The sequence below is a fragment of the Pseudorasbora parva genome, chromosome 16 (assembly GCF_024679245.1).
Source record: "Pseudorasbora parva isolate DD20220531a chromosome 16, ASM2467924v1, whole genome shotgun sequence".
NCBI lineage: Eukaryota > Metazoa > Chordata > Actinopteri > Cypriniformes > Gobionidae > Pseudorasbora > Pseudorasbora parva.
The window spans coordinates 5,443,467-5,458,854 of NC_090187.1; the positions used below are offsets into that span (position 1 = coordinate 5,443,467).

General features: G+C 38.0%; 1 protein-coding gene across 4 annotated transcripts in view; it reads left to right on the top strand.

Moving 5' to 3' along the window:
• Nucleotides 1-15,388, top strand: part of LOC137043856 (spectrin beta chain, non-erythrocytic 4-like) — a 113,674-nt gene that overhangs the window by 61,804 nt on the left and 36,482 nt on the right. For all 4 annotated transcript variants that reach the window (XM_067420331.1, XM_067420332.1, XM_067420333.1 and 1 more), the window contains exon 19: nt 7,273-7,419. In XM_067420331.1, coding sequence (XP_067276432.1) covers nt 7,273-7,419 — 147 coding nt within the window. The remainder of the gene's footprint in view (nt 1-7,272; nt 7,420-15,388) is intronic.

The window sequence follows — 15,388 nt, forward strand, 5'->3', positions numbered from 1 at the left end:
AATACTTGAATTTTGAAGCTTAAATACAATCACTGGAAGTAAAAAGCTAAACGTATCTATAAACTAACTACACCACAACTTCTAAGCTTGTCACCTCTTTCAGTCTTTATTCAAAAAACATTTTCCCTGAAAGTTTGAGTCTTAATAGTTTGCAAGAGCCGACTATAAACACAACGAGGCCGTGAACGCGGACTAGATGAGTTTACCTGTTCGGCTGCTGATGTTTAATGTCCTGACAACCTCTCATTTTGCCACTTGTTAGCAACGTCCTTTTACAAGACAAGTAAAAGCTTTAAAAAAGTCAGAAGGCTGATGTACATTGTTGTAGAATAAAATATGAAAATATCTTGAGTGTGTTCACCACAGACCTTATTTCAGGCGTTTAGCTAAAACCCTTTTGAAAAACCCACTGACGTAAGGACAATGGAAACAGAAATGATAGTTTTAGCTAGAAAACTAGTTTTTAGATTTTGGTCTACAAAAATATGTCATCCCTTCAGCATTTCATACACTCCAAAAATGTGCATCCTGTGCAGGACACTATAGTACTTTTGAATCCTATTATAAACTTTGTATGTGACACTCTTTCTTAGGGATGCACCAATATGAAAATTTTGTCTAATACTGAAAATATTTCATATTTGAAAGATGATGACCGATATATTGGCATCTAAATCCAAATTTGTATATTTTCGATAAAGATAACATAAAAAAATTAACATATATTGCCAGTACTGATATGGTGGCAATTATATATTGCACACTCCTACTTTTTCTTATTTGCTTTCTGTTGTTGTTCCGTAGAGATATTTCCTGATCTGAAATATCACATTATTGTCTTTGGTAGTTTAAATGTCTCTGTGGTGTTGGTGGTGTTTCAGTTAACCATCAGTTAACTGGATAATTAGTTCTTGTGTCCCTTGATGGTCATTGTTTTTTCTTGGATCTATTGCTTCATTCTCCCCAGGGTCTTTTTGAGGAATAACTATGATTGACCTAAATGTGTTTATGGGTGAGAGCGCCAGGTGGATCATGAGGGCAGAGGTCACTGTACAGTTTAGTAGGTACTAGAGAGAGTTACATTTAGTCCTAAACATGGCTGTAGCCAACTATGAGGTCACTGGACCTTGGTATTTTTCTGAGGTGTATATAATAAAGGTTGTGAAAAAATGACCTAGTATTAACTCCACTTTAGTGCTGCAAGGATAATCCACAGCACCAAGATCATCTTAACTGAGCTGTCAGCGGTCTGTCACCACTTGTCAATGTCAAAATATTTGATATGACCGATCAAAGTAGGCGGGCTTTATGTTCATAGAAGCTGCTGAGCGCACATTCCAGCGTGTTCCAGTAAACGCAGTCATAAAGTGCGATATAAGATTTGGGTATCTAAACTGTTTTAGGATAGAAATGTTAAATGACAGACAAAAATAATCAGGCAAACAAATTTAGTCTAACTTAATTAAATTTAGTCTAATAATCAGGCAAGATAATTTAGTCTAATTTCGCCATTTTTAATTGATGATACAGGACAGGCCAAAAGTTTGGACACATTACTATTTGTAATGTTTTTGAAAGAAGTTTCTTCTGCTCATCAAGCCTGCATTTATTTGATCAAAAATACAGAAAATAGGTTCAAAAGAACTGCATTTATTCAAAATAAAAACCTATTTTAAAATAATATAAAATAAAAAATATATATCTCCTTAACTATCGTTTTTTAATCAATTTAACACATCCTTGCTGAATAAAATTATTGATTTTTTTTTTTTTTAAAAATTTAAAAAAAAAAAGACTGACCCCAAATTACTGACCAGTAGTGTAGATTGTTGTTACAAAAGATTTCTATTTTTAAAACAATTTTTTTTTTTTTTACTTTTTACTTTTTAATCATCAAAGTAATATAAAAAATCACAGGTAATGAAAAAATATTAAGCAGCAGAACTGTTTCCAACTTTGAAAATAAATGATCATATTAGAATGATTTCTGAAGGATCATGTGACACTGAAGACTGGAGGAATGATACTGAAAATTCAGCTTTCTATCTCAGAAATAAATGATACTTTAAAGTATATTAAATTTAAAACCAATTATTTTAAATTGTAATATATCAAAATATTATTATTATTATTTGATCAAATAAATGCAGGCTTGATGAGCAGAAGAAACTTCTTTCAATAGTAATGTGTCCAAACTTTTGGCCTGTACTGTATATGTACTAACTGTATACATACATGTTATATAAAACATTTAGGTCCAGTCTAACGATTCTGATTGGATTGTGTTGGTAATAGACACTTACCTTGAGCTAAAATAAGTGTTGTGACTAATAAGTGCTTTTGATCCCATTTAAAAGTTAAAAAAGCGCGTTTTGCGAGCATGGAGGCGCTTGAAGCATTCAGTTGCGTTGTAAATGATGGAACAACTCTGTGGTAAACCTTCAGTATTTCCCGCATATTATTTAAAGCAAAAAGAAGATCAAAAGCACTTATTAAAGGCACAACACTTGCTTTAGCTCCAGAAAAAAAGTGTCTATTACCAACATAATCCAATCAGAAGTGTTAGACTGGAGCTGTTTTATAAAACACACACACACACACACACACACACACACACACACACACACACACACACACACACACATATATATATATAAAAACTAGCAGTGGGAGGAATAACTCGCTTTACTTACAACGAGGTTACTGTGGTGCGTAAAGCGAGTTACTCCTCCCACTGCTAGTTTTACTGAGATGTCTTATCCCGTGCGAATTACCCATTAATATTACAGACGTCCTGAGGTAAAATTACTTTACCCCCACCTCCCCATGTTAAACGAATCCCGTCTGAATAGGGCTTTAGCAGGGACGTGCACAGGATTTTTGAGGGGCAGTTGCTCTGACCTAAAAAAGGGAACCCCCCCCCCCCCCCACCCCCCCACCCCCAACCGAAACCACCCCCCATGATCTGTCCAATTACATATTATTGTTATTGCCATTATCATTATTATTTCAATGCCCCCTAGTGGTATTTATGTTCTGGTCAGGAAAAATATTATAGGTGGGGCTATTTTTTTTCCCGGGGGGTCTGGGGGTTTCTCCCCCAAGAATTTTTTTTTATTTCGTAGATGTGATTTCCTGCATTTTGGTGCGTTTGAGGCCATTTCCCTTGCCTATACCAATAAAGAACTCAAACCAGTCAATATCAATAGTCTAATAAAAAAAGACAATATTAATTTAACTGCCATCAACAGTTTATGATCGTCCGTTTGTTATACCTTTCCGACAACTTTAAGTCTCACCCGACAACCGCGACAATCTCCTTCTAGTGCCGCTCATGCAGGCTCAGCCAGGGCGGTTAGAAGGAATTTGGGGGTCCCAAGCAAAATGGACATGGCTAACTTTCTACAGATAAACGGGTAATGATTAAAAAATGTTTGTAAAACTTTAAGAAACCATTTTTTAAACATCTATAAACATTGCATAGATAGACAGACCAAATATTCCTAACACTTTGTTAAGGGTTACTAGTTGGTTTGTAAACTGTCTATAAACATCATCTGGATGGTTATTATGAAGTTGCAACAGATGACTATAATACCTGTTAAATAGTTAATAAACAGTAACAGTTAAAACATGTGGGTTGTCCTGATACTGTACTTCAAAATGCAACAGTGTAAAAATTGCCACACCGAATAAAGTAACTGTTCAAGATCCATTGGTAACTTATAAAAATAATATCATATTTGCATAAACTGTTACTACCATATATCCCGACTCTAGCACATTAAGATAAGCTATGAAAAAATCATGTTCCTCTGCCTCTTTCTGGTTAAATAATGTTTATAATAATAGTTAATGCTATATTAACTATTCCAGGTTATTTATGCATAGCATAAAAATAGTTAGTATAGCATGCTATGCCACTTTCATCAAAACCTATTACAAAGCTATAGCAATTTTATGTCATTAAATACGATAAACAGTTATTCTAGAACAGATGTGCGTCTTCTTTATCCATCCGTATTCCATCCGTTCGAAAACAAAGTTGCACTAACTGTTCGTTACAAGCAGCATTTGCCGTCAGTCAGGTAACGTTAGCTAATATAAACATATTTTTGCTAGCCTACCTGCTGCAAAATTACACCATTTTTGTACAAATAAAGCTATTTTATACAGTGTAATTTATCACTTACCACTATCTTGTTTTTTCTCTTTTTTCTTTTCTGGCTTCCTAAAGCATAATTCCGCTTCATTATCGCCGAGGAGGTTTTGTATTTTGCCGGCAGAGATTGCGTGGTTGGGTGGCTGTTGTCAGCGACGACTGAGAGGGCCCCCTTAAGGGGGATTCCGATAACAGTGTCATTGCACTTTACTGCATTGACTATCAAAGGGGCGCTCAAGCAGTTTGTCGTTGCATTTTATTCTTAACTTGTCGCTGTCTTGAGGCCCCAGGCCAGCTCGGTGCCCCAAGCAATTGCTTTACTTTCACTTTCGGACGGGTACCCGAATATGGAAGTGAACGAGGCTTTGCGATTTTTTTTTTTTGTATCTTGGCCTACGTGAAATTCTGCATCCATTGTACGATTTTTTTTATTTATTTTTTTCCACCTCGGACGGGCACCGTGAGTCGAGAAGGGCATATGGGCAGTTGCCCGGGCAACCTGAGCAACCCCCCTGTGCACGTCCCTGGGCTTTAGTTTCCCAGCTTTCCTGGTAGCCTTCAGTAAATTCATATAGTGGTGGTTCTCATAAATTCAGTCAAAACATATCATTTGACACTGTGTTTACTTTCACTGACACAAGCAAAAATGAAAATATTCTCAGTCAAAGGTCAGCTTTTGGAGGGAAAGAGACAGGGCAAGATAAGGACACTGAGAGAAAATAAAGCGTGATGGTCATGAAGAAAGAGCATGTATTGACAAAAAATCTACTGCCCATTGACATGGCTTATATTGTTATCCAATTTTGGGCTTTCAAAACTTAAAATGCACATATGTCAGGGAAATCAACATTTTCTCAGGGGAACATATGCCCTCAAACCCTTGTCTGGCTATCACCACATCACATCTGCTCTGTATTTTCTACTGCACAAGAGGCGTGATCAACGAGCATAAATTAAATGACTGTACGCAATTGGATAGTCCTTAACCAATCAGACCACAAGAGGTCTGATCAATGGGCAACGACCCACCGCTTCTCTATCCGTCATCGTGTTAATGGTGGATAAGACAGTCTGTGATTGGTTCCTGCAAAAGTTTAACAGAAGCAGTAGAAATGAATGTTCAGGTTTTCAGACTGAGCTGCAGGGCAAAATTAAATCACCGACAGATCAGGCTGGGTTTACCCCATCTACCCGAACCCCGCTACCTAGCTCAAATGTGGCCCTCTGTGATTTATAAAACCCTTTCTACAGCTCTGGTCCAAAAGTATGTATGATTTTGAACTGTCATCTTTCAGCTATAAAAATAAATGGAAAAGTTCCATGGATGTTAATAATGAACCTTTATCATTCACAGAGCCTTTGCATTCCACAAAAGGTTCTTTATAGTCGGAAAAAGATTATTATAATGTTCTTCACACTAAGAAGAATATTTTCTTTTTAAAAGCTGCTTACTGAAAGGTTCTTTGGGAAACCAAAAATGGTTCTTTTGTAGCCTTTATTTATTAGAGTGTCGTGATCTGTCAGATTATGAGCGTTTTGGACACTCATTCCCTTATTTTTGGACCTCAGTTTCTGTTTCCCTTCCATCCGTTTCATTCCCTCATTCTTATTCGCTTCCCTGCCCGCTTAAAGAGACTAGTGTTTTCCTTGTGACGCTTGGATCTACGTAGGCTCCCTCTCTCTCTGTGTGTTTCTCTCCCCCCTCCCTCCTCGTCTCTCTTCCTCACTTCCCGTCTATCTGTCTCTCCGTATGCTTTTCTCACATCGTGGATGCTGCAGCGGGAGAAATTGTGTCTTTCAGCTCAGGCAGAAGAGGAACCGCAGTATTGAGTCAAGCTTATATTACAAAACAGGAGAGGAAAGAAGGCGGCATGGACTGAAAGAAGACCATATGGATTTGTTTGAGATGCAAGACGCTGTACAAACGGGGTGAAGAGTGTGTCTGGGTCGCTCGGAGGAGGGGAGGGAAAACAGTCCCCACATCCTCCCTCTTGACAGTCTACAACGCCCACTCTCTCTCTCTCTCTCTCTCTCTCTCTCTCTCTCTCTCTCTCTCTCTCTCTCTCTCTCTCTCTCTCTCTCTCTCTCTCTCTCTCTGTCCATCCGTCCGTGGCTACATTTGTAACATCAATAATCACTGCTACTGGGCTCATTTCTCTCCTCGCTGTAACTCTGTCAGGCCTCTGCATGGGCTCAAGACTGCAAGTCTTTTGTACCTTTTTTGGGATTTTCTTTGTTTGTAGACCACTTCTTGTGTTCACTGGATTTATTACAGTCACTTAAGGATTTAGTTTGGTCCAAAAATAGTGCACGCTGCACATGTCCTGAATATTTCATCCAGCACATTTTTTGGACTGCTCGTCTGGTTCTGGGCTGTGTTGTGTTTTGCTGCTCACCTGGGCTAAAAGTGAACAATGTGGATTTGGGAACTTGACTGACAGATTCTTCACAGCCTGATTCAGGTGGTAATTATAACATGGCATAATAATGTATCTCTAGTTTTCAAATAACATTCATGAAGTTATTTTCCAGATTTTTATATTGCACTTTTTATAGCATCATGAAATGTGTATATGTATATACAAATAAAGTGTATATTTTAACTGCTGTGACTTGTAATCATACAGCAGGAAACTGCTTGGCATTTACTTGAAGAATTTAATATATAATATAATAAAAAATATGTGATATACTGTGTTTTGTACAAGAATGATAAAGTGGTACACTGTTTGGATTATTTGTGCGTGGGAAACTTTTTGAGGATCTTTTTCTTAGTCTTTTGTGCAATTAGTTTAACAGTGTTTTACTGGGTTAAATGTTTTGAGTTGTTTTCTGTGTTGTTGTAATATTATAATTATACGATCTGGTAGAAGCTCAGTGTGCTGATCATATACTGTGCATGTTTGCATTTCAATAAGGTCATTTCAATATATATACATTTATTATATTAGAGGTGTATTCAAGTTAGTATATGTCTGAAAAAATAAAATAAAAAAAAATAAAAAATTAATAGATGTGAAAAACGAGAATCATATCAAGTGAGGATCATTGAGACATGAGTTATGAGTATGATTCCTAACAGGATGTGTATTTTTTTCTGTGTTTCATAGATTGGTGATTGGGTGGCAGAAAAAATGCTAATGGCTCGCGACACCTCCCGCGACGAGACTCAGAAGCTTCATAAGAAGTGGCTGAAGCATCAGACCTTCATGGCAGAACTTGCTCAAAACAAGGAGTGGCTGGACAAGATCGAGAGTGTAAGTTATGCTGTGCTCACTATCTTTGCTAATAGTAATTGATAATGTTAATATACTGTATAAGCATTTTCTGTGTCAGATAATTGTGCGTGAATGCTCAGTGCCATTCTTCATTTGGCTTGAAAAATGCCATTGGGCACCTTGAAATGAAAACACAACTCATCTAAAAGTCTTTCTCTGATGTCTAAATACAACGTCCTTTTCAAGGACAGTCTGTTCTCTCGTCAGCCATAGTTACAACACATCCGGGCGGCTATTTCGGGCATACAAGTCCTATCTATTTGAATGGAGTAATCTTAAATCTTAAATCGTAATCTAATTAAGTAAATTATTTCAAATCAGCAACAAAATCTGACATGACCTGTCCCATAAATATAGTTTCTTATGCTCAAATTGCGTTAAAGGGTTAAGGGGGTCGCACACCGGACGCGGAGCTCGGCGGCGCTCGGCGGCGCGCCACGTCTTTAAAATTCGAACACATTGTTTTCAATGAGTGTACGCACACCGGTGGCGGCATTCGGCGCCTGTCCGCGGCGACTCAGGAAGTTGTTCTAAATCCTGCCGCGCCACAGAGCGCCATTTCAAGGCTTTATATTATAAGTATATTATCGTTAAGGTATACTGATTTCGACCATTGCTACAAGACACATTTGTTTTACATTCTGAGTTCAACAGCTTGAATAAAGTCTAAACATATTTTGGGGAAATGTATAATAAACGTAGCCTTTTAAAATCCTTTGAGAATGTGCGCGTCCGGTGTGCGATACCTGAGACGCTGCGCGGCGCGCCGCCGAGCTCCGCGTCTGGTGTGCGACCCCCTTTAGTTCACCCAAAAATGAAAATTATTGAATTAATTACTTACCCTCTTGTCGTTGGACACCCGTAAGACATTCGTTCATCAGAACACACATGAAGATATTTTTGTTGAAAGCTGATGGCTGAGAAAGGCTCCAGAGGTCTCCATTGGCATTCAGTACATTCCCACTCACAAGACCCATAAAGGCACTAAACACATCGATACAAAGTCCATCTCACTACAGAGACTGTACAATAATTTTACAATGCGACGAAAATAGTTATTGTGCGCAAAAAAAATCTAAATAATCACTTTATCTGCAAAGTTATTGTCTTCCGTGTAAGTTATTATCCTCCTCTTCCAGGTCATGTATCTGAACAACGTCATATACTCGCGCATGTGTCGAGTTCACGTCAATAACTTGGTGGATAAAGTCGTTATTTAGATTTTTGTGCGCACAATAACTATTTTCGCCGCATTGTAAAATTATTGTACAGCCACTGTAGTGAGAAAGACTTTGTATCGATGTGTTTAGTGCCTTTTATGGGTCTTCAATCAAGCTACGCCTTTGTTTAGAATAAGCGACCTCTAGCAGTGAAAAATGACTCATGTGCCTTTAATTATATTATTTTATATTATATTATAGCTTCTATAACTGAAAGTGTTTCTGAAGTGCACTGATGTCTGTTTGAAAGACTGATGTTGCTTAATCTGTCAGTTAGGCTGTTTTATTGAATTTGAATTTGTCAAGGTTTACTATACAAATGTATGTAAACTGTGTTTTGGGGTCAGTAAGGGTGAGATACCAGAAACATTTTGTGAATCGGAAACACTGAGAGGACAGATGATATGGATGTGTGATAGGCTTGCTGACATTTTTTGAAAAGGTATATTTAAATATTTGTGTATATGCTCTGAAATTACTTAAAAGGCATCAGAGATGTGTCTCTCTTCTGTAGGTGTATCTTTAAATGTGGTTATCACTCCTTAACCTTGCAGTGTGTGTGTGATATTAATTATAATTTGATATTGATACAGTATTTGATATTGCCCAGCCAGAGTGTGTGATAGTATGTAAGGCTTGTGTGTGAGACGTTTCGCTCTGTTCTGTCTTGACCTAGTATTTCCTGTAGACAGCTGAATGCTAGGGCCCATTTCTCTGTCATATAACCTTAAACTAGTTACCAGGAATAGAAATATGCTGAACTGCGCTGCCTGCGCCCTGGATTCATGTACCACGCACTTATTTTCTGCTGAATTTGGCTTGTTTGGACAGGTTTTCCTTACTTTCCAAATAATTTACATATTCACAGTTTTCTCAAACATCAAATCAATCTTTGTTTGGGGTTATGAAAAGGAAAAAAAAAAATACTTTAACATGCTACAAGCTGTTTTATGCATTAAAAAAACTTTTCTCATGTCCATCACTCAATCACAGTCATCTCTCAATCACATCACTCAATATATTTTAGTACAGCATTTTTAGGAATTGTTTTATTTAAGTGCTCAGTGCACTTTTTTGGCATTACAGGTATCCCTACTAGTATGGTAATATGAAAACAAAACATTACCTTATGATCCTCATGGATGTGGCGGTGTTTGACATTTAGACATGCAGAAATGTCAAATTCATGGTCAGTCATATTGATGCCTCTGAATTAGGATAGTCGGAGAAGTCGTTTTGGTTGAGTTTCCATTATCTGCAATTAATTTTATTTTCATACACATTTTTGAATTGGTGAGTGGATATATATATATGATAGTGTTCCTTATCTTTGAGAAACTCCATAAGGTTTTCACAGTATTGCAAGTATTTTGGGTTAAAAAAATGTCCCGCTTGCACTATACAAGCGTGCAATATATATATATAAATATACATATAAAGGCAGTAAATAGCGACCAGCATCAAGGTTTTTAAAAAAGAAGCAAAAGTATCACAGCATGATCCCATTTGACACGTGCCATTATAGCCCAAGTGTTCTGTGGGTATAAGATATTAAATTGAATGTATTATTTAATAAAAATCCTGACCTTGGCCATTGGTTTTCTGTGCATGACTGTGCGTTTATGAGCCTCTAATAGCACCGCACCGCACTTATCACCCTGAAAGAGCACACAAGTTGAAAGAAATCAAGATTAACAATAATGTGACACGAAATCTAAAATCGAGTACTGTACTGAGGTGAATATATCTGTTGTGTTTGTTGTAAGTTATCAAGTTCACTTCTGTCAATTGAAAAGGCAATGCTGTTTTACTTTGGCAAATCAAAACAGCATTCCCTTTTCAGCTCCATATTTTGTTTGTTCTGACCCCTTGACGTCACAAGTGTTGCTGGTATATTCATTCTGACTGTCATCGGGCCCCCAAAGTTCAGATACTTTTTGGTATTTCTAGGTGTTGCATTTCATGTCATGCTTTTGTTAATCTTGATTTCTCACAGCTTGTGTGCTTTTTCTGGATGAGACGGAGTGAACCACGGCACTAGTAGAGTCTCATAAAGCACAGAAGACCAATGGCCAAGGTCATGATTTGTATTAAATAATAAATTCAATTGAATCCCCAGAACACTTGGAATAAATGGCACGTGTTGCATGGGATCATTCTGTGATACTTTTGTGCCTTTTTTTAGTATCATTGTTACCTTATTACTCAGTACTTAACTGTATAATTACAGTGTCACAAAGACACCTTCAAATAGTGTAACCCTTTATTTTAAAGTAATGCAGTTACATTGTACTTACTCACATATGTAATGATTAATATTAATTAACTACATGTACTTCCTATTGAGTGAGGGTTAGTGTTTGGGTTAGGGTTAGTTAATTGTAAATATGCATAATTTACTGTTATGAGGTACATACCTGTAGTAACGTTTAACTTCGTCCCCCTAAAATAAAGTGTTAACTTTTCCTTTTGTTGTCCATAAAAGAAAGAAGGGCTACTTTTTTGCATTAACAACACCAGGGTGAGTAAATGATGACTTAATTTTCCTTTAGGGGCTCCTTTTCTGAAGCAACATGTTCTTCACATGCTCATTGTCAGAGCTTCTGCTCATTAGTCTGTATTTTCCAGTAAACAATGATGTGCAGCGATTCACCCTTGCACATGCGTAATAATTACAACATGCTGTTTTGACTAGTTCTGCTCCAGTGTCACTAACCCGGCAGCTGTCAGATAGAGCAGTCATGCCAAGTGAAGTGAAGGGAAGGGGAGTATCTGTTGCTAGGTAACGTTTTCCTTCATCACTACCCCCAACCCCAATCCCAGAGCTCCCATGTTTGAAGGTCATTTTTACTGCCTTTGCACATCACAGGAAGTGATGAGATGCACTTCCTGGTCAGAATGAACCGGAATAATGCTGGTGCCAGAAGGGGAACAAAACCAACACGTTTTGCAATTTTATACAATAGAGATATCCGGTAACTTTACAATAAGGTCCCATTAGTTAACAGCAGTTAATGCATTAACTAATACTTTGTTAAAGTATTTATTAATCCTCATCATCTGTGCCTGTCTTCTGTGCTGTGACCCAGGGATCCATTTTGGGTCCTTTATTGTTTTCCCTTTATATGCTTCCCATGGCCCACATTTTTCAAAAGTGCAACATTTCATGTCACTGTCATACGGACGATTCTCAGAACTAGTAAGGCTTGACACCATTTTTCATTCAATGTGTTATTGAAATGTATTTACGTAATGTTAACAAATTGAACCTTATTGTGAATGTTACCAGAAATCCTCTATACAGAAATGGTTCTTCAAAAAGCAAGGAATATTGCGATAATTATGTTTTATCTATTTGTTATGAAAACTTTTTTTCTTTACTCAAACCAGATGCTGTGTTTATCATGGCAGATAATTAAACTATCTCATTATGTAATTGGGATTTATCTAGTAAGCATGTCCAATTAACCACACAATTTCCTGGACCAGTTTGTTTCGAAGCCTGAGGGAAGATCTGTGAGTGTGATCTGTCTCTCTGTTTACAGCCTTCTCCTCCATGCAGTAGCTTTGTTCTCGCTCTGGTTTTCTTGTTTTTTATATCAAGGGTACACTTTATAAACTAACATGCACTATATTGCCAAACATTTTGGGACATCTGCGTTTACATTCACATGTAGAGTTGGCCCACCCTTTGCAGCTATAACGTCTTCAACTCTTCTGGGAGGGCTTTCCACAAGGTTTAGGAGTGTGTTTATGGGAATTTTTGACCATTCTTCTAGAAGCACATTTGTGAGGTCAGACACTGATGTTGGGCGAGAAGGGCTGGCTCTCAGTCTCCGCTCTAATTCATCCCAAAGGTGTTCTATCGGGCTGAGGCCAGTCAAGTTCCTCCACACCAAACTCGCTCATCCATGTCTTTATGGACCTTACTTTGTGCACTGGTGTGCAGTCATGTAGGAACAGGAAGGGGCCAACCCAAAACTGTTCCCCCAAAGTTGGGAGCATGGGAGTCCAAAATTAGCCTAGAAATCTAGACGCACACCCTAGTGGCAGCAAATCTAATTTTTAGCCAGGGTTGTCTAGCAACTCTCTGTTGGCTTGCGAGCTGGAAAAACCAAACTCTGGTCAGGCCAATCATATCGTGTATAGAGTCGGGTGGGCTTAACATAATGACGGCAGAGTTCCCACCACCTTCCAGATTAAGCTCTTCCAACAGTGTGTTCCCAGACCCAGTTTCATCTTGATGTGGGTCTGGCTTGTCAGGCTAGTCCAAAATGTCTTGGTATGCTGAAGCATTAAGAGTTCCTTTTTACTGGAACTATGGGGCCAAGTCCAATCCCTGGAAAACAAACCCACACTAAAAAAACCCTCCACTAAACTTTACACTTGGCACAGTGCAGCCAGGCAAGTCCATTCTCCTGGCAATCGTCAAACCCCAACTCGTCCGTCGGATTGCCAGACAGAGAAGCGTGATTGGTCACTCCAGAGAACAATGCTCTAGAGTCCATCAGTGCTTTACACCACTGCATCCCACGCTTTGCACTTGGTTATGTAAGGCTTGGATGAGCTGCTTGGCCATAAATACCCATTCCATTAAGCTCTCTATGAACTGTTCTTGAGCTCATCTGAAGGCCACGCAAAATTTGGAGGTCTGTAGCTATTGACTCTGCAGATAGTTGGTGACTTTTGCTCACTGTGCGCCTCAGCATGCGCTTACCCCGCTCTTTGATTTTACGTGGCCTACCACTTCGCGGCGGAGTTGCTGTTGTTTCCAATTGCTTCTACTTTGTTATCATACCACTAACAGTTGACCGTGAAATATTTAGTACTGAGGAAATTGACAAAGGGACCCGTTCTTTCGCAAATGTTTATAAAAGCGTCTGAATGCCTAGTGCTTGATTTTATACACCTGTGGCCATGGAAGTGATTGGAGGGGTGTCCCAATACTTTTGGCAATATAGTGTTTCTGCATAATATAAGTAATGTGGTACCCACCCAAACACATATCTCAATAGTTGGTACACAATAATGGTGGCATTCGTTGGATCATTTTTGAGTATGAATGTCATTTTGAGTCGAAAATGAACTCCAGATGTCAAAACAGCAATGGAACACCAGTATCGGAAAGTTGAGAAGGTTTTACTAAAATTTATAACGTTGATATTTAAGCTTTCATTTCAAGTTCTATTATAGAAGTTACTTTTTTTTCTTAGCTGAACTAATATTCAGGTAGAATAAAAAAAATATTACTTCAAAAGTATTTACTTCACCACAGAATCATTTTATCAGTGTCATCAATTACAAATTATCCCTTTAAATTATTAGTCTAGCTTACAATTAGTGCTACTCCATTTCTGAAACTTGTCTTTAAATGATTGTTTACATCCTTGAAGGACTTTTTTGATATTAGCATAATAGATCTCCAGCCCTCTGCCAAAACACTGTTTCCTAGAGGGTATTTATTATGGTTGGCTCCTCTGGGAAGCATGCTTACAGCTGGGCCTGGGGTTACTAATTCCCAGAGCAATATGGTACCCAACTAGTTCAATGTTATGTATCATCGGTTCCTTGTGTACTCACATACACGTGATTTGCTGGTGTTCTGCATATTAATTGCCAACATTTGAATAATAGGATTTTAGTTAGCTGCCATCTTGAAAGGACATGCAAAATCACAGTGACAACATCGCTTTGATGAAACTTCAAGAGTCCTTCCTACATTGTGACTCATTACAGACTCAGACACAGATTATGTCTTATTCCACCCACACCAACTCTTCCTTCAAGTGTTCACTCTTTAGTGTTTTGTCACCGCCATTGGACGGTGACACAGAAGTCACTGATGGGACTTTGTGCACATCCAGTGCATGTTGGAAGAGCTCAGGCCAGATTCCTGAGGAGGCAGAGAACGAGAAATGCTGTCATCAAGAGAGAGATGTTACATAAAGCCTCACGCAGATCCATTTTTAACCCATTTCTGTTGCGTGAAGCAGCTCTGCTGCAGACCAAAACCAGTCCTCGCCTCTATTGCCTTTTAAAGGGATAGTTTACCTAAAAATGAATAAAGAAGTTAATGTTGCCCAATTTTTGGTTACCCACATTATTCAGAATATCATCCTTTGTGTTCAGCAGAAAAAAGAAACAGATTTAGAACAACTTGAGGGCGAGTAAAGGATGATGACAGAATCTTTGGGTGAAGAATCCCTTTTAAAATAGGTGGTTTTTCACAGCAATGCCATAGAATAACACCTTTTTTGATTTTTGATTGTAAGGAAATTAAAGTCAAAATGCAAACATAAAAAGGGCTTTACCTGTACAGTCTTGTTCTTTTTTTTATCAGACATACAGAAATATGTCTGAATCCATTTCTAACACCACAGCTAATATAACCTTTAGAGATCACATGTCCTATTTCACAGCTCTCTTCTCACATAAAAAAGGCTTTGTCGCAGCTGTTGCAATGTGACTGGGACAGACTCCCATCAGATAACACATATACTGTGCCCTCCACTAATATTGGCACCATTGGTGAATATGAGCAAAAGCAGCTGTTGAAAATGTATCTGCATTGTTTATCCTTGTGATCTTTCATTAAAAAAAAAAAAAATCACAAAATTATAATATTTTATTGAAAGTGGGAGGAAACATTATGGACATAAATGTTTTTCTCTAGTTCACATCGGACACAATTATTGGCATCCAATTATTCCAACATCCTTTTCTCAAGA